This window comes from Balaenoptera acutorostrata, chromosome 13 (genome assembly GCF_949987535.1).
Source record: "Balaenoptera acutorostrata chromosome 13, mBalAcu1.1, whole genome shotgun sequence".
Lineage (NCBI taxonomy): Eukaryota > Metazoa > Chordata > Mammalia > Artiodactyla > Balaenopteridae > Balaenoptera > Balaenoptera acutorostrata.
In genome coordinates, this window is record NC_080076.1 from 59,971,948 (window position 1) to 59,991,101 (window position 19,154).

Consider the following 19,154-nt stretch of genomic DNA (forward strand, 5'->3'; position numbering starts at 1 on the left):
CCGTTCCCAAGATGCTCAGCTCACACTCCACGGAAGAGGGCATTGGAACGGTATATTAATTACTGTTTGTCTACTGGTCTTGAAAATTAACTTATTGACTTTATTAAAAGTCAAGCGTAAACAATCTACCACATTATTAAAACATTACCTGCTAGCCTATGTAGGCCACGGATTCAAGATCATGAACTTAAAAGCAAAAATCAGATGGTCAACTCCAAGAGGATGACAGCAGAACATGAAGCCTGATGCTCTGTAAATTAATACTTAGAGGTAAACTAGAAGTACTGTAGAAAGTTACTGTTTATTTAATGTTTCATTCTATTTGAAAGAGACACTCCCAAATGTTCAATTCTACCCTATATTTAATAGGTAAAAATATGGAAATTGGTTGAGTGAGGATGGTGCTGAGTACTTGTGGGAAGAGAGCTAGAATCGCAGTAGCAGTATCATAGCAAAATATCTTAGATTTACCAGCTGAACTGCCTGATGTTTTATGTGTGTTAGAAGTATTAGTTCCAAGGCAAAATGAGGGAGTATTATGTTTGTTTGTTTGGAAACTTGTTTTATTAAAAAAGATTTTTTCATGTTAATGCTATTTTCAGTACAGGTGTGATAGTACTCCATAAAGTATCGTGTACTTGATATAGTGAATTTAGGAATGTAACAGTCCATCTAGGTGCTGGCCCCCTCTGGTCTCCATTAGACGCCCTAGTAGCAAAATGTAAATTCCCTTTTCAAAAATAGAGAGGCCTTTGGGCAACTGGATGAGCAGAGTGGGGTGGGGCAAGGAAAGTGCTCTTTCCCGACGAACTCATGCTTTTGGCTTTGACTTCATTTCGTAATATCAGTTCTCAGAGAACTGAGACAGACCCTTCTATGCTCCACAAAAGCATAGGAGGCAAAAAGCTTGTCATTCACAAGCAGCTGTGGACAAAACCAGCGGCAGAGTACAGGTTAGGGAAATTAGGGATCCAAAAAAAAAAGTTGGAGTAAAGTGCACAGTTACTGTCAAAAATATATTATTTTGATCCTAAGAAAATTAAGAGAATTTTATCTCGTGAACTAGATTGCTGACCTTTTAATACATTTGGTTTTCATAGAACATACAATCACCATCGGACATAGAAGACTAGTTTGCTTTTGTTTTAAAAAATTGCTTGGAGTATCTACAGGAATCTCGTGAACTCAATTCAAGGCTAACATTCTGCAGCTCTTTGGGTAGTGGACGATTTCCTCGGATAAATCCCCAAGGACAGAGGGAACTGTTAAGCTCACTGCTTCAAGCGGGCGTTTCTCCTATTTTCTCACTCTTTTCTCGCCTCCTCTTTCCCTAAATGCCAGTAGTTTCCAGTTCTCCGTCCTCGACCCCTGGGGCGTGAGATCGGGAAATCATGAAGAGTTTCTCCTCGTTTGTAAACTGCCTCTGCACACGCTGGGGGGGCTCGCCCGCTATGGGCTCCTGGCCGGGACCCTCCGGGGGGCTCTGCTCCGCCCCCGGGGAGGTGGCGGCCTCACCGTCTGGACTTTCACCAGCCACCGGGTCCACCACCGACTCCAGGGAGGTGCCGGCCTCCCGCAGGGGGGTGTAGCCCTTATTGCTGCAGGACGGGTCATCCGACTGGGAGCTCGGCGAGTCCGGCCCGGCGGGGGGCGAGCGCTCCCGCCGAAGCGGGGGCTCGGGGGAGGCAGCTGGGGCCAGGACGCTCGAGTCCAGGTCCGCGCTGCGCGAGGCGGGCGGGGGTTCGGGGGACGAGGGCGCCCGGTAGTCCGGGAGCCCGCTGGTGCTGCGGCGTCGCAGGGCCGCGTACCTGCTGGTCCTGGGCAGGCGGCCACCCTGCCCCCTGGCGGTGCGCGCGGCCGCCGCGCCCGCCGGCTTCTCCGGCTCGCGGGGCGCCCAGCGCGCGCCGCCCCGGGCGCCGCGGAGGTCGGTCAAGCTCAGGTCGAGCTCGCCCCGCGGGATCTCCCGGGAGCCGCGCTCCCCGGGCGGCCGCTGCCAGCCGCGGCTCGCGCCCGCTGCGTCCCCGTCCCCGTCGCGGTCCCCCGGCGGGGGCAGCAGCGCGAAGGCGCTCAGCGAGGAGCCCACGAGGGAGCTGGCGGTGCTCTGGCGCCCCCAGCTCTCGGGGGGGCTGCAGGGCGCCGGGCTGCTGCTGCTGCTGGCGGCCGCGGCGGCCCGGCGACGGCCGGCCACGCCGGAGCGCTCGCGGTAGATGCTGTACACGGCCTCCGCCAGGCTCTGGGGCTCCCGCGGGCGGCGCGGGGACGAGGCCAGGTCCTGGGGGGACGCGGCGCCCCGGGCCCCGCCCCCGCCCCCGCCCAGCGCCGCGGGGTGGGGCCACGCACCCCTGCCCAGCATCGCCGTCGCCCCGAAGGCGTCCCCGGCGCCGCCGCAGCCTCCGGGCTTCAGCTCCAGGCCCCGCGACTGCACGTAGCTGAGGAAGCCGTTCAGCGGCGCGGCCCCTGGGGGCGCCGAGGCGGGGGCGGAGGACGAGGAGGCGGCGGCGGCGGCGGCAGCAGCCGCTGCGGCCGCCAGGTCTTTGGCGCGGAGGCTGTGCACGTCGATGACGGTGGAGTAGAGGTCCCGCAGGTTGATGATCTTGGTCTTCTTGTCCCGGTTCTCATGGAGCACTGCGTTGGCGCAGATGAAGAGGAAGATGCCGATGCCCATGATGAGGGGCCCAAAGACCTTGAGCTTGTCCGAGTGCAGGTAGCCGGAGAAGATGCGGAAGAAGAAGCCCACGGACGTAGAGGAGGACGAAGAGGGCGCGGGGGACCGTGCTGGAGGCGTGCTCCTGGGCGCGCCCACGGAACTGGCGGTGACACCCTCCGGAGGCCCCGGATGCTTCCTGGACCGGTTGCTGCTGCCACTGCTGCTGCTGTTGGTCATGGTGGGGACGCGGTGGCCGCTGCCCGCAGGCGGCAGCTGCTTACCCCCCTCCCTATTGGTCCCGTTGGCCTTGGGCCAGTAGCCCACCACCGCCAAGGCTATGCCCACCAGCAGCACCAGGATCCCGCAGAGGGCGATGAGCCCGGAGACGGAGCACAGCTTCAGCTTGCCTTTCACCACCACCACGTCGTTCTTGCGCCTCTTCCTGGCTTTCCGCTTGCGCTTGGGAACCTGGCTCGGGGGGCGGAGGGGATCCTGCTTTCTGGCGGAAATCCTCAGCAGGCCGCCGGTGGCGATCATGGCGAGCGGGTGCAGTGCGGGGCTAGCCCCTGGGGCGGAGGCCTGTGCTGGGGGCGGGGGGGCACCAGCTGCCCACTAGCTGCTCCGCCACCTCCTCCCGCTGCAAAGCAGAGGAAGACAGTCAGAGGGTGTAGCCTTGGCTGCAGCAACATCCCACTTGCTGCTATGGTCCCGCTCCCAGATCCCACCACGTGCGTGCCCCTCGCCCCAGGGCCATTACCCGCTAACGGGAGTGCCCTAGGTAGAGACCAGGGGGTGCGGGAAATGGATCAGGGAAGAGAAGCGCTGTTGGAATAATTGATCAGAGACGATAAAACACTTTGGGAGTCCACCTCCTTCTCCCCCTCATCCTCCACTCACTCTGTAGGTACTATTCCAGCAGTGCTCATTTCAAACGCTCCTGCGTGACAGCCAACGGAGTTCTGACCATTAGTAAAAGCTATCAATAAATGTGGGACTCAGCGGTAGTGGGCGAGGGCTTTCCTGGCCTTCTCAAGGGAGCTGCCCCAGAGTTCCAAGTCTCTAACCGAGCGGAGGGATCTGTCAATGTTGGGGCCCAAAGTCCCAAAAACAGTCACAAAAGTTACTGACTTCTAAAGACAAAAGGAAATCATTTCACTGGATGGGAATTAAAAGTCATATCCTGGCAGACGGATTATTTACCCGAGATAATAAAGAGTTCATGGCTAGGAGAACAGTAGAGAACTATGTCAGTGCTCTGACCATGGATCCCTCCACCAGCTGGTCTCCCAGCCATCACTGTTCTTACAGCTAGAGGCAAGCTGATCCCTCTCACAGCGGCTTCCTCATTTCTCTTTCGCAACATCTGGACAGCTTCTTGAGGTGGAATATTTAGTTTTAGGTAACTGGTTATGTAACTGCGCTCTTCCTTCTGGCCTCCTCTCCTCCCTCAGAGGAGCTCCCTTAAAGGTATCATGTGCTAGATCTCATCAGGGAATTTGAGCAGTCCCCCAGAATCTCCAAGAGAAAGATCTTTTTCTCATATGGGAAAACTCCAATCTAAAACCAAAACAAAACAAAAACTAAAATACAAACTCTGCCATAATAGCGTTCTGACCCCTTATTACTGTGCCAACAGCACAGTCTAAAGAATCCAAATATTTAAATGAGGAGGCAGTTAACTAGGTACAGCAGTCTACATAATAACGATTTGTAGAATGACACTTCCCCACGTGAGAGCTGTTTTCATCTTTTTTTCTCATGAGGTCATTTTTAGGAAAGGAGGGCAGCAACAGTCAATGGAATATCCTATAGGAAGTTTAGTTGGTTATAATAAAGCTTGGGTAGGTAAATGCACAGACGCATCTCTGTGGATATCTGTCAGCTTCTAAAAATTTCAATCCTACTGGATCCCCAGAGTAACACATTTTCTGTTCCATTGGTTGTGTTCCCTTCTATAATAGAGATGTTAAAATTAAGGGCATTGTATGAAATTGAAAGGCTTAGATATCACTCACAAGCCTTTGGGAATTATATCCTTTATAAAATAATTAATGTTTTAGAATAAATTACCCTTTGGAAATGTGGGATTACTTAGGTAGAATTTTGCTTTTAATTGGTGCCTGGGTGAAGAGCTTTGGCCCTTGATTCACCTCCATCATACCAGTTCAGGCAGGATCATTCCTCCACTGGTGGAAAAGCAAATGGTAATCAACTATTTCCAATGTTTGCAAATCAGTATCTCCTTGGAACTTAGTTGGTTTTCAGTAAGGAGGAATGCCAGGTGGGTTAGAGAGGGGTTAAACATGAGGTAGGTTACAGAGGGTTAGTAGAGAGACATCTATAAACCTTTTGAATTTTGTTTTTAAGGAGCTGCACCAGTAAGTACAGATTGGAAAAACAAAAAACAAAAAAACCCCAAACCAGAGTACCTTACTGTCCATCCCTTCCTCCCACCACCAAATGAACACATTCATTATGTAGTTGTAACACAAAGACTGCTTAGACTCTAGCATCTTTAATGTAATAATCTGAAGATCTGTGATTATTTTAAGAAGGATTGAGGAAGCCAGACATTTTAGAAGCAAACCCAGACTCAGTTGGCAAGGTGGCTCTCCCAGAGGAGAGAAGGGCTAACTAACATTTTGTTGGGCATTGATACGGATGCTGGACGTCTTGGGAGAGGAAGGTCCACACATGTATTTCACCTCAGCAAGGCAGCTTTGGCTCTGGGTAGAGTGTAAGGAAGATTGGAATGGATTTCAACAAATCGTTTACAGAAGATCTTTAAAATTAGTTTAACAGCTAGTAATTAACTCCCTAGTTTATTATTCCTTCAGCTCTGCTGAAGCCTGAACTCCTTTATTATGTATTTCCATCTGACGGAAAATACTGATAAAGGTCAGATGGCAAGGAAAACCCACCTTTGAGGTTTTCTTCATACAGAACGAAGGAAAACAAACTTATCATTCGAGCTTGGCTGCCCTAGCAATTTACTGCCTGGTGCTGGTCTTTGGGTGGTTAAGGAATGGAGGATGGGGAAGCAAAGGAGGGATGTCTAAAAATACAACCGCTTCCAAGAGAGACATTCAAGTTCTTGGCTCATGATGGATTAAGCCCCACTCGGTGTCTGAGGCTCAGAGCCCACAGGACTGGGAGCGCCCTGCCCTGCCCGGGACTCGACCCAGGTCCTCGACCCCCGGTCACCCGGTCACTCACTGGCAGGGCAGCGAGCCCCTTGCCCTTCTTATTAGGTCTGCTTATTTATGTTGGCGTCACATGAGTGCAGCAGCTGGGAGTCCGCCTCTGGAAAGAAAACAGGCAGGAGCGAAGTGAGGGCAATCCTGAACTCGCTTTTATCTGGGCAGCGCATGCCGTGTAGCCCGCCCAGGAAAATTACTCTCCCGAACACCCGCCCGGGGGACCCGGGCTCGGGCAGGAGGGCTGGGGAGGGGCCGCTCGGGGGCCGGGGACAGACAGAATTGCTCAAAATGGCAGCACTGGAAGCAAACAATATCGCTCACTTACCCGGGAAGACTGGGGCAGCTCGCGGCCAGCGAACGGGCGCTCGGGCTACACAAAGGAACCATGGAGAAACTTTTTCAGCCCGAGCCGACGGCGGAGCGCAGGGACAGCGCCTCGGGGGCCCTCCATCCGAGCGCGGCTCAGCAGCCCAGCGGGGGCGAGCGCCCGCCCGGGATGCGCAGCCCCCTACGGTGCCGGGGCGGGAGCCATTTCCAAGAGTTTCCAAGAAGTGTCAGATCCTCCGCATCCTGCATCCTGCCTGGAGCCGCTCTCCCCGCCGCCGCCGCCGCCCCGGTCCCTCGCCGTGCCCTCCCGCGGCGCTCCCGGCCGGCCCGGCGCCTCTTTGTGTGGCTGCGGCGCGCCGGGCTCCGCCGGGTGGAGTTGAGCCCGCGGTGGCGGCGGCGGCGGCGGCGGCGGCTCGCTCGGCTTGGGGCGGCCGAACCCGCGGCTGTTGCTAAGAGACCGGAGCCATGACACAGGGAAATTGCTGCAGGATGGCAGTCGGTACCCGGCCCGACTCGGCAGCTCAGGGGCGCACCCGCCCCCCGTCCCCCGCCTCCTCCCCGGCTCCCCGCCCCCCCCCCCTCCGCCGGCTTCCCCCCGCTCCCACCACTTCCTCTCCCGCGGGCGCGCGTCCCTTCGGAAGAACCACTTCCCCGAGGACTGGGAGGCGGAGGAGGGGGCCCGGGCCGGGGGCGCGCGCGGGGAGGGCAGGGCGCCGGGCGCCTCGGCCTTGGCCCTCCCATCCCCCGGGGCGCCCCGGGACCGCTGCCTGCCCTGGCTGGGAGCTTTGTTCTTTTTCTCCCAACTAACCTGTCTGAGCAGTGGGCCGGAGGGGGCCCAGAGAAAGGGCCGCCGCTCCGGGAGGGTCTCCCCATCAGCATCCGAGGGGCGCTCTCGGAGAGCACGGGGTAGCGCCCCCGTCTCCCTGCCTCCTTCCCTCCCCGCCTCCCCTCTCCTCTCTCCTCTTTTGTTGCCTATACTCTCGGACACGACACAGCCTTTGCTGTTTCCCCCCTCCCACTTGGGAGCTGGCAGTGTGGACGCAGAGCGAACACAGTAAGTTGTCCCCCAGCGAACTCGGGCCCGGCCGAGTGGAGCCGCCCCCGCCGAGCTGCGCGCCCCGCGGGGCTCGTGGCAGACGCGGTCCGCTGTCCTCGCGCTCCCTCCCAGCCGGACTTTGTGGCCGTTCCCCGGGACGCGGGCAGCTGGGGCCCATCGGAGATTAGAATCGGCTCCGGGGCTCTCGCTGGGCAGCCCCTCCTGCTCCGACCCGCTCGGTCATCAGCAAACATGGAAAGGAAAACTGTAATTCTCCAGGAATCAGGGTTAGAATCAAAAGAGGGGAGGTGGGGGTAGGGAGGCCGTCCAAACTCCCTACGTCATTTTTAAAAAGCGAGAGGGAGAGAGAAATCCTGTTTCCTAGCTCATCCCTGCCCTCCTAACTGTAAAGTAAAAATGACAGGGAAAAAAGAATTTCAAAGTGGAATTTCCCCGTGGAGAATTGAGAAGAAAGTAAGAAAGTTTTCAATTATCTATTGAAATAGGGCAGCCGAGGTTCAAGAAGAAAGCAACAGAAGAGCAGGTGCTGTCTGAACTTTGGGGTCCAGACAGAAATATTTGGCTGGGGGCGCTGTTGTATATTCTGAGTTTGGCTGTTTAAGCGTCCACGGATCCCACCCAGGAGGGCTTTGCTGCCCACGGTTCCAGTTACAGGATTGTTCTTCAAGGTGCACAGCATTCTCTTGTGTTTAAAGCTAGAGCTTGCACTTTGCAAAAAGAACAATAAAGACCAAACATTTACGGGTTTAAAGAGAGAAATGTGATGATATGGGGATGGAGATAGTGGGGAGACAGGAGGGGGTGGAGGAGAAATGTTTCCTCACGGGAAACCTCCTGCACCTGCTTGTTTGGAAGGTGGCCTCTGTCCCCCTTTCCAAGCAAATAATGAAGCTGGATGATGATCAGGGTATTCAGAACCCACCACCTTCTACCTCTCTGTTCCTGCTCAGATTCAGAATGCTAGAAAACAAGCCATAACCAAGGGAAAGTTTTCAGTCCCACATTGGAGTGTTTCCTTTTAGAGAAATCACTGCAAAGAAGAAATCACTTGGTCTAATAGTCATTTTAAAAGGTTTTGGGGTTTGTGTGTTTTTGTTTTTTGTTTTTTTGGCTCTGAGCATCTAGACTTCTTGAATCCCAGTAATAAACTGGTGTTTTGCACAAAGATTGGATCTAAGATCTCATTTCATTACACAGCTAGCTGCCAGGGGCCACGGGTGGCAACTCCTATCCTTGTGGGCCTCTGTTTGCTGAGCTGTGTAAACGGGAATCATGCTGCAGAACTTCAATACAGTCTGAGGTGGATTAAGCCATTAATAGTTTCAAATTTCTACATAAATTATAGCCCTCATTTGCACAGTTAAAACTCATTTGAGGGATTTGAGGAGAAAAGAAAAGCATCCTTTTCTAGACAAACAGGCCTTGGGACATATTTTTCTTATGTTGGTGACTGCAGTAAAATTTCTGGTTTATTATTCAAAGGCTTCCTTCCAAACTAAGTTCTTTGGAACTTTGAACTGTTTCATTTCACCTGAGTGTTATCACCTTCAGTAATTTTGTTTTCAGCTCAGGGTATCAGAGGAAATCAGATCACATCTGTTTCCAGTGGAGTCCTTTATCACCTCTGTAATAATATCATATCAACATACATTCCCATGGGTTTCCAAGTTATGTAGTTATTTTGAAAGGAACAAAGATGCTCTTGGCCCTTCTGGAGTTACTTTCTTTCTAATTACACTGGCCGTTCAGTTGGGATGATTTCTGAGATTGTGGGACACTCCCTTTCACCCTGCTGGAAACTGAAGGGCCAAGGCTACCTAAGCATAATAATTCACCGGTGTCTCAAGAACTCGGGGCTCAGCCCAACATTCAGAACATGTGGTAGCAGGACAGTAATGAAGGCCTTGGGAAAAAAGAAGAGGGAAAAGATGAGCTTAGTTTAGTTGGATTAAACTCTGACCTGAAATCTTTCATCTGCTCTTTCTTAAAAACAACCCTTATGTAATGTATTCCGTTTCATAAGTAATTCACAATCCATTTACTGACCCTGATCACTTCATCACCCTTGGGCTGGCGGCTTGCTTGCCTGTGCTCCTAGGGCCGCTCAGGGGAGACGCCATGGTGGCTGGCCTGCCGTAGGCCCATTCAGGCCCCCCTTGGTCTCCAGGAACGTGCAGTGGGAAAGGCTCTGCTTGTGTCAGCCGCTCAGCGATTCCTACCTCTTCCCACGCCCTGATCTCACAGACTGTTCAGGCTGCAGAAACAGAGGTAGTTTAGGGTCATATATTCTGGAACCAGTTTGTATCCTCCACAAACTAACGATGTAATTTAATCAGATAAGTAAATAATGTAATCTTCTCTGCCTCGGTTTCCTCATCTGTTACGGGGATTATGACACACACCTACCTGATAGCATTACTGTGAGGATTAAACAAGATTAGTTCATGTTCACTAACGCTTAGCGCGTGGTAAACACTCATTACATTTAGCCATCATCCTCGTTAGCCTGCACATCTTCTCCCAGCTTGTTACCCTCACTCTCCCATTGTGTTCACATTTGCCAGCATCTACATGGGAGGTCCCTGCACTTAATCACTCTGAAATGGAGTTACAGGATCAGCTGTGGTGATTGCACGACACCTGCCCTTGTGGCCCACGTGGCGTTGGCCCAGTGCCACTCAAGAAGCCCACTCTCCAGGGGAGTGGAAACACTTTCCCCATTGCTACCTCACTCATTTTGCAATTACCAGGGCCCTTTCATTTCAGTTTGCTGGAGAACCCAGATTTCAAACTCATGTCAGTCTAGAGGCAAATTAGGAGTTTGCAGAAACACGACCAAGAGGACAGTCTTCAGACTGGAGGTTGAGGACTTCACAGAAAGGACTCTAAAGCCTTTTTCTGGCATCTCGACAAGAGAAGAATGAAACCACTATCTCGAGGTTGAACACGGGACACCAAATATCTCACTCCTCCTCTCTTCTTGTTCCCTCTTCATACCCCTGCCGATAAAAGACAATAGGACAAACAAAAACACGACCAAAGAAAACAATAAACCAAGCAAGAGATTTAGCAAGTAAAATCTCACATGGAACATACTCTCAAAAGCTATGTGTTGTTTAGCGGAAATTCAGATTTCAGCGGGCACAGTCTTTGATCTTTATCCCCACCAGTACATACCTTGGTAGCCTCACACTTTTTCATGGCACATGCAAAGGACAAAAGAGCCTGATAAAACAGAAAACAGGAAATGCAACAGTGGATTAAAGCCCCATTAGATTTCTTTTGGAACAGAATAGGCAAGAAAGAAAACACCCAGCGGAGCCTGGATGGAGCAATAGAACTTAGAAGCCCAAGGATGGGAAAGCTTTGGTTTCTCACAGCTAGAGGTTACGTGGTTTGTGTTTCTAGCCCTCCCCCACGGACACTGCTGTGCCTGAAGGACCGGCGCTTGCCTCTGCCTTTACTCCCCAGAGTCCCGCAAGTGAACCTCTGAGAGAAGGAACTCAGCATCACTTTCAAGAACTTCTGTTTGGAAACTAAGGGTAAACTCATGCTGTGTCAAGGTCACGATCCAGCCTGTTTCCTGTGTTTCTGAAAGTTGTCAGTGTTCAAGCCCAAATGCTTACACCACAAAGGAAAGGAAATGATGAAACGTCTAAAGAGGCTTCCGTAGAGCACATCGTACGGGGGCCTTTACCTCCATTCCAGACAAATGGCATGTGGCAAAGACAGCCTTCGTGTTCTGCCTTCAGCACCATTCATTCTTAATTTTGCAAATCACCACGCTCTAGAGACCGACCGGTGGTTGTTTTCTCTAATAAGTAGGTTCATTTTTGTACATTCAGTTTCCCCCCATGGCCTGCATTTTCTACCATTTTCCAGGTGCACCGTCAAAGCTGGATTGTGTGCCTCATAAGATAATTGAGGTCTAAAGTGAGAAACCAGGGTGTGTTGGCAGGCCTGAAAGCTGATCAAAGCCGAGCTTGGAAAGGGCTTTGCAGACGGGGCTCCATCAATGGAACAGCCAAGAAGAAACCCACAGCTAAATGTGCCCTGTGTTCCCAAAACATATCCTGAAGGTCCACACTGACGCTGCTCCCGTTACTTCTTGTAAGCCACAAGCACTACAGGTAGAAGACTTGTCCTACTGAGAACTAATAAAAACTCACATGTCCAAGCTCCTTTCAAAATTAATTGTGATGTGAGCTGCTGTGAGTACCCAGCAGGAAAGGAGAGGCACAGACAAGGAACTCGTTTTCAAAAGTAAAGAAACATAAGATTCCAAGATGAGTGCTTGGGTGACAGGTCTCTGACGCATCCCACAAGCATTTTCTTAAGGGCCTCTTGTGTGCCCAGCTCTTTGATTCTTGCATTTATTCACTCAACAAATAACCTACTATGTTATAGTTACCATTCTAGGCACCGGTGGGTAGAGTGATGAACAGTGTAAACAAAGTCCCTCTCTGGGGTGGGGGGGGGAGGCAGATAATAAACAAGTAAGTAAACAAGCGAGGAAATTTCAAACCTTGATGAGTGTTAGGAAGAAATTAAAAGAGGGTGCTGTAACTGGTCAGAGGGGGCATCGAGAGAGAATAATTTCGATCGGTGTTCAGGGAGGGCCTCGCCAAGGAGTGGGGTTTGCACTGAGAACTGAAGGCTGAAAAGGAGCCGACCATGTGAGAGTATTCCCGGAGAAAGAAGAGATTAGGGGACATGGCCCTATTAGCCTATAATTTAGTTAGATTCATCAAAAAGTAACTAGTGACCAATGCAAGGCAAGAGGGCAAAATCTCTAAGTGCTAGAGGACTTTAGAAGAAAATGATCACTGGGGAGAAAAAAACCAGTTAAGGAATACCTCGTGGATATGGATCCCACCCTTGACCTGGGGTAGATTTGGGCCAGTGGAGGGAAGGTGTGGAACTGGGCTTGTGAGCATAATGACGTGAACGTAACCTTTCTGATGGGTGTAAGGGGCCCAGGGAGTAGGGGCCAAGCATGCCATTGACGGAGATGTTAAGATGCTTAGAACGGGAAGGAAGCTTCAGATTCTCTAGTCTCTTGCTTCTCCTCGTGTGGTCTGTGGACCAACGGCATCGGCATCACCTGGGAGCTCGTTAGAAACGCTGCCTCTTGGGCTCCATCCCAAACCTGCTGAATCAGAATCTGCATTTTAACAAGATGCCCAGATGATTTGTGTGCACATTAGACTCTGAGCACCACTGCTCCAGCCCAAGCCTCTCATTTGAGGGATGAGGGGACAGAATTCACCCCATCCCCATCTTTGTGTGCATCCGTGTGTGAGAGAAAGAGAGAGAATTTTGCTTTTAACTCTGTTTCAAGTAGTGCACCTGGAAGTACATAACATCTGTGGCCAAATGTGTGTTTCTCTTTTTTATATAAATTTATTTTATTTATTTATTTTTGGCTGCCTTGGGTCTTCGTTGCTGCGTGGGGGCTTTTCTCTAGTTGCGGCGAATGGGGGCTACTCTTCATTGTGGTGCACGGGCTTCTCATTGCAGTGGCTTCTCTTGTTGTGCAGCACGGGCTCTAGGTGCGTGGGTTCAGTAGTTGTGGCTCGCGGGCTCTAGAGCGCAGGCTCAGTAGTTGTGGCACACGAGCTTAGTTGCTCTGTGGCATTTGGGATCTTCCCAGACCAGAGCTCGAACCCGTGTCCCCTGCATTGGCAGGCGGATTGTTAACCACTGCACCACCAGGGAAGTCCCCAATGTGTGTTTCTTACACAGGGCAACAGCATGTATTTTAGCTCAAATGGAAGAGGAAATTAAAACTTTGTGGCTTTCTCAGGTGTATGCGTCATTCTAGGAAACGGGTTTGGCGGAGGTGAGGCCTGAATCCAGCTTTCTGAAAGATCAGGTTTACTCTACTCTGGGATTGCTCTTTGGATTCAGACTATTTACACTGAAGTAACTCTGCCCCTTCTAGTTGGGTATGAGATAGGTGATTAGATGCCTGAGTGTCTTATTGTCTGACCCCTCCCTTTCACGGTAGTTGTGGGGAAGAAGTGAGATCGTCAGGAGCAGCTGGGAGAAGTGGGTGTGGGGAAGAGGCCCTCTGGTCCCCCATCATCACCACCACCTCAAGAAACACCCCTAAGTGAATATATGGAAGTAAAAACTGAGTACTTGCTATGGAAATGCTCCTCCTCCCATCGTATCATTAAGCCTATTCTATATAGAAATTTTGGAGCTGCCACTGTAGGTGTTGCTTGGGGTACAGGTGTGGAGGCCTGTGCAGCCTTATTCAGGTGTTAGCGGTTGTGATGATGGTGGTGAATCCTTACAGGGGGCTCTTCGTGCATTGGGTGCTGGAGATGCAGTGGAGGGCAGAAGCTACCTACGAAGCTTGGGTCGGATCCAAAGACAGGGAAGGGTTCCCCAGGGTGCTTTGCGGTTCCCAGTGAGTCCCAGCCAGGCAGGGGGCAGCGGCTGCCACTCTCACCTCCTTATCTTCTAATCTTTGATACGCCTGCAGTCATTGTGTTCTGGTTCGTTTGTTTGTTTTTTTTGTTTATAAATCCTGAAGTGTGCTTTTCCTTTGCCTTTGGTGAGATGGTCACTTCATCCGTAGATGGGTCTGGAAATGGCTTTAATTGTACCTGTAAAGCTTGAGATAAATTTCTTCATTTTCTCTCCGATGGAGGTAAATGGCATTTTCATACATTTATCTCCTATTTTCTGTCCCAGAAGGCAGGGTCCAGATCCCTTTCACTTCTGTACTGTTCTCCAGTTTCCAACTTAATTCCCTTAAAAGGAGCACATCTGTGGTGCCTGCCCTGCTGCCCCTCCCTGAAAAAATAGTTACTGAACAACTACTTGTGTGGGAGTCAGATACTGTTCTAGTCCTGTGTTTGGAACAATACAAAATTATATATTTTTTGTGTATGTGACTATGGACTTGTGAAATTAGATTGATTGACTAGGGTGACTGAGGAGACCTTTATACCTGTCCAAGGACAGAGTATTGACAAATAAAAAGGAGCGTTTCCTCTTAAGTATCACTGTGAAAGGAGTCCTCACCAGACTATAACTTGAGTTCATATTGGAAACTTAGGTTATTGCTTCCTTTCTAAAACAAAGAGTGGGAAAAAGTTATGCATGTTATGTCAGGAGAAAAGCTGATATTATAAAGCCTATATAATTTTATTCGAAAGGATGAAGATAAAATTAAAATGTATCTACACTTGGAAAATGTGTCAGATATTTTGAGAGTAATTGTGTTTTGAAGTAGGCCTGGGTTTCCTCAATCTCACGCCGCCCAGGGCCATTGCGACCATCACATGAGTCCCATGCTTTGCTCCACTGTTCAGGAATCCAGGTGGTGGGCCTCACATGACCTCACCCTGTTTTGGAATCCCTGCTGCTGACCTACTGAACATGTAACTACAGAATCTTAATGTTTGGGGCTTAAGATTGTTAGAAGCCAAATGACCACCAGGAGGAATTAATTTTACATTTGAAGGGGGTGCCACCCAGTTCATTTTTAGTACACACCCTTTTCAGATGACCCCATTGTAACAACTGTAATATATTTAAATCCTTTTAGAGTATAAATAGTCAGAGCAAAAGAGAAAACTGCCTGCCCCAAACGACCATCACAGAGCACATAGATGTCTAATACATAAAACCAATAAATCAGCCTTGATAGAGTATTTATACCCAATGAAGAACTCTTATCAGAACCACAAAAAAGTTACATGATTTATGGGGGCTCAAAGTAATATTAATATAAATTTTTTTCCGAAGGGGAAAAGCACACACATTTTACCACACTAAATTTAGTTTTGAATTTCTGTAAAATCTTACTGAAAACAATATCAGCTGGCTTCTTTATACTGAAGAAGACAGAAGTATCGTGACGTCAGAAAAGCATCACAAGTATTAATTTTCTAGCGAGAAAGATGCCAACATGAATTCTTGACAGGTGAAGTAAAGTGATTACACAGCTTTTTACAGAGCTGAAATATTGGTATGCTATACTGGAAAATGATATGCAGAGAAAGCGGAGATAATGCTTCAAAATATTTCTGGTTTTTATTATTCTCCAAAGCCACTTCCTCCCAGGATTAGGGTTTGGCGACACAAAGGTCTGTAGCGCTCTGAATATTTACAGCAAATCGTATAAGAGTTTAATATATTCAGCTCACTGAAGGGCAGCTGTGTCACAGATTGCCTTCCAATGCCTCCCAATCACTTATAACTTCTGGCTTTTGATGACATTAATATGAATGAAATGATAGAAAAATTATACTTTCTGGAAATTTGATACCAGTCAGTGTTACAGCTCTACTTTTTTTTGCCAAGGAAATGATGTTTCTCCCATTTACAGAGATAAGTATGTTATGATCAAGACAGAGAATTCACAAAGCAAAGGAGGAGAATGAGAAAAAATGGTCATTTGCAGCAGTCACTGTAAGAGCTTATACATCAGAACATATATTTAACGGCTTACTTTAGAAGTACTAGAACTCAGAGAGTATCTGCAGCTTCCCTTTGTAAGCAGTAAAGGAATCTCTCCAGGAGTCTGCAAAGGCTGAGGGCACAGGCGAGGGGGTGTGGGCCGGGGCGGGGGGTGGTACACAGAGTTGTGGATCTCAACTCAGAGGAAGTTACAAAGCTCCAAGGAGTCCATCAGTGGAACCAGCTCTCAGGTTTTCTGTGCCTGTCTCTAGTGGCATGTAGAGACATCAAAAAGTCAGCTAGCCTTTCCGTCTCTGAGCAAGACGGGGTTCTAAACCACGTCGAAATGATAATTTTTGTACCCTTTTTCTAGGTGATCCTTAAATGTCCTATTTATTTAAAGGATGTGGAAAGTCAAACTAGATAATTTGATTCCCTCTTTGCCTTTGCAGCCGTAAAAATCTCAAGGGCATAGTGCATAACCTCTTGGATACCATGCATATTAATGCAGTATTTAAATGATGCATAATGTTGAATAGTTGGTATTGAATGATGGAATTTGAAGAAAGTACTAGCTGGCTTTTAAAGATTCCTTACTGTCTTCTGGTCCCTCATATTCTCACTTAAAGCTGTGGAAACCGGGGATCGGTCATTTCCGTAATGTTTATTAGGCCACTGTGTTTCCCAGAAACACTGGTTTGTACAAAATGTAGTAAAATTACAACATCGCAAAACAGAAGCTATTGGGTTTGGTTTTATCCTGCTCTGGACTTTGCCCTCACTTGGATTAGATTCTCAAACTTCTTCAGGAGGTGGGATGTTTGAAAATCTCAGAGCTCTTCTTGGACTATTTTCAGATACCAAACAAAATTAATTCACATATGCTTTTCGATTGAATCACAAACCATCTAACATTAGATTCGTACATAAGCATGGAGTAAGCATCAAATATTGAACGCTTATGGAAGAAAACCTTAAAACTGTGAACCTTTGTCTGATAACATCTCTTTTCCTAAAAATTGGAAAAGAACACAATCATTTATTTGTACCATGGGACACTTTGACCTCGTTACAAGCACAAGTAGTCTTCAAGAGTATAATTTTAAGAACATGGGCTTAGCTATCATAATGGTTAGATAACTAAGAATGTTTGTCTTCAGCCATTATTTTTGCTTTTGCCTCTTTGACCCTCAGGATCACCCTGCAAACACATCCCTGTTTCTTCTTCTCTCTCTGCTCTGGCTTCTTTCAGCAACACTGCTTTTCAGGTTTCCCTAGCTCATTAACTACCTTGTTTCTCTGGACAATACCCCAGAGGTATTCAGTGACACTTTTCCTCAGTTGAATCTGTTTCTTCCCCCAGCGCATTTTCTTTATCCAAGCAAATCCTTTGCCATCATTTCTCTATCCTTGCAGGTGTCTATACACCTCCTTCGTTTGGTCTCACTGTTAGGGTATTGTTTACTCCCTTCTCTTGGTCATTAGTGAACCCGCAGAAGGTTCAAGATCACCAGGGGAACTGCTCTTCTGGTTATTTGTATTCAAAACCTTCCTATCCTCAGAGGGACAAGCACCTAGGGGCCTGTATTATTTGAAGACAGAGAAAGGGTTTAACCCACTCTGAGTCCATCTTTGAAGAAACGTTTCGTGAAACGTCTCTCTGCGTAAATCAGGTAACAGGCTCACGTTGCATTCTAACAGCTGTCTCTATTTCCCTCTGCAGGATTGTATCAGGAGTGTTCACTCCATGGATTATCTAACACTTTTTCATCACAGGATCTCTGTATGAGGTGGATGATGGGGGACTAGCTGTTTGTAAAAATCTCTAGGAGGTTTTCCGGGGGGGGGTTTCTTCCTCCACCCCCCCACCCTGGTGGGATTCTCAGACAGACGGTCTTCAGTCTCTGGAGGGAAGCCCCTCTTCCTTACCAGCGGCCCTTCCTCGCTGTGCAGCCTCTCTGGCCCCCTGTTCTTCTTCTTATTAGCAGGCCCCAGGAATGCTGCTTACCTTCTCCTCTTAATAAGTAGTATCCATCCACTCTCCTCCTTGGGGTTTTTCTCTCTCCAAACTCATTCTCGGAGTGGGATGTTTCTTCCTGGCTACCACCTTTCTCATACCCTCCAAACAAATACATTTGTTAGCGTTTTGCCGTCAATCACGTGGGCCAAGAGCCTGCTTCATATAAATAATACACCTGAAGAATTTACAGGGATTTACAGGATCTTACAGACTGATGAGATTGTAGTGGAATTCTCATTGGCTTTGTCACAGGGTGTTTTATCTCTGAGAGTGTGGCTCACCCATCGTCCCCTCCTGGCCTGTAGTTATTTAGCAAAGATGCACAGATCCATTCTCCGGCGTAGCCCCTCTTCCCAGCACCGTGGACCCGACGAATCAGGATAGAATCTTAGGTGCATGCTAGTCTAAAAAATCTGGGTCAGTGGCATCTCGGAGAACTTCTGGGTTGGAAAGATGGTCCCAGCCTCTACCTGGAACACTGATTCCTCCACTTCTCATTCTCACTCACTCCTGTCACTGCTCTACCACTTCAACAGCTATTTTAAGATTTCAGGCAAATTGTCCCTTCATTCAGCTAGAAAGTAAGCTCAATGAGAGCTGCTGCTAGGTCTTGTTCACTGCCATGTCCTTAACACCAAAGAAAGTGACTGGTGAGTATCTATCATGTACTTTCCATGTACAAGACAGTGAATGGATTTGTGGGCAAAAGGGAAGTATACAAAAATGAAATGGAAATTTAAGACAGCATCCCATTAACCTAAGTAGAAAAATTAGAAGGAGGTTCTAACATTTGAACAACTGCAGGGACACACCATTTTTCTGGATATAAAGACTCAATATTGTAAAGATGTCAATTATTCTGTTAGCTTAATGCAATTCCAATAAAAATCTGACTGGGCTTTTCCTTTTAACATATCAGCATTATTCTAGGGGTCTACTCAAGAGACGTGAAAACACATTTCCACATAAAACTTGTACGTGAATGTTCATAGCAGCATTATTCATAATAGCTAAAAAGCAGAAACAACTCAAATGCCCATCAAGTTGTAAATGGGTAACCAAAATGTGGTGCATCCAAACAATGAAATACCACTCAGCAATAAAAAGGAAGTATACTGACACTCTACAACATGGATGATCTCAAAAATATTATGAAAGAAAACAGATGTGAAAGATCAGATATTGGATTCTATCACTCCGTTTACATGAAAAGTCTAGAAAAGCAAATCTATAAAGATAGAAAATAGATTAGTGGTTGCCTAGGCCTGGGGGTGGAATTGAGGAGTGATTGAAAATAGGTACAAGGTTTCTTTTTAGGGTGATGGAAATGTCCCAAAATGAGACTGTGGTGATGGTTGTACAACTCTGCAAATAAACTGAAAACCATTGAATTGTACACCCCAAATGGATCGATTTTTTGTTATGTAAATTATGTCTCTGTAAAGCAAAAGAGAAATTCTTAAGTTTTTATATAAGAATGAATAG

The 19,154-nt window shown here is 48.5% G+C and overlaps 1 protein-coding gene and 1 long non-coding RNA gene across 2 annotated transcripts in view; one reads left to right on the top strand and one right to left on the bottom strand.

Annotated features, from left to right (window-relative positions):
• Window positions 1-621: 621 nt before the first annotated feature.
• On the bottom strand, window positions 622-6,527 carry TMEM200C (transmembrane protein 200C). The gene is made up of 2 exons (XM_057527036.1): window positions 6,173-6,527; window positions 622-3,284 (listed from the first exon to the last, which is right to left on the bottom strand). Exon 2 carries the CDS (start codon window positions 3,182-3,184, stop codon window positions 1,331-1,333), a length of 1,854 nt encoding a protein of 617 aa, XP_057383019.1. The 5' UTR covers window positions 3,185-3,284; window positions 6,173-6,527; the 3' UTR covers window positions 622-1,330.
• Window positions 6,528-7,002: 475 nt separating this feature from the next.
• The window catches only part of LOC103016040 (uncharacterized), a 77,355-nt gene continuing 65,203 nt past the window's right edge, over window positions 7,003-19,154 (top strand). Inside the window, exon 1 of the long non-coding RNA XR_452345.2 lies at window positions 7,003-7,228. This is a non-coding gene — a long non-coding RNA (uncharacterized LOC103016040). The remainder of the gene's footprint in view (window positions 7,229-19,154) is intronic.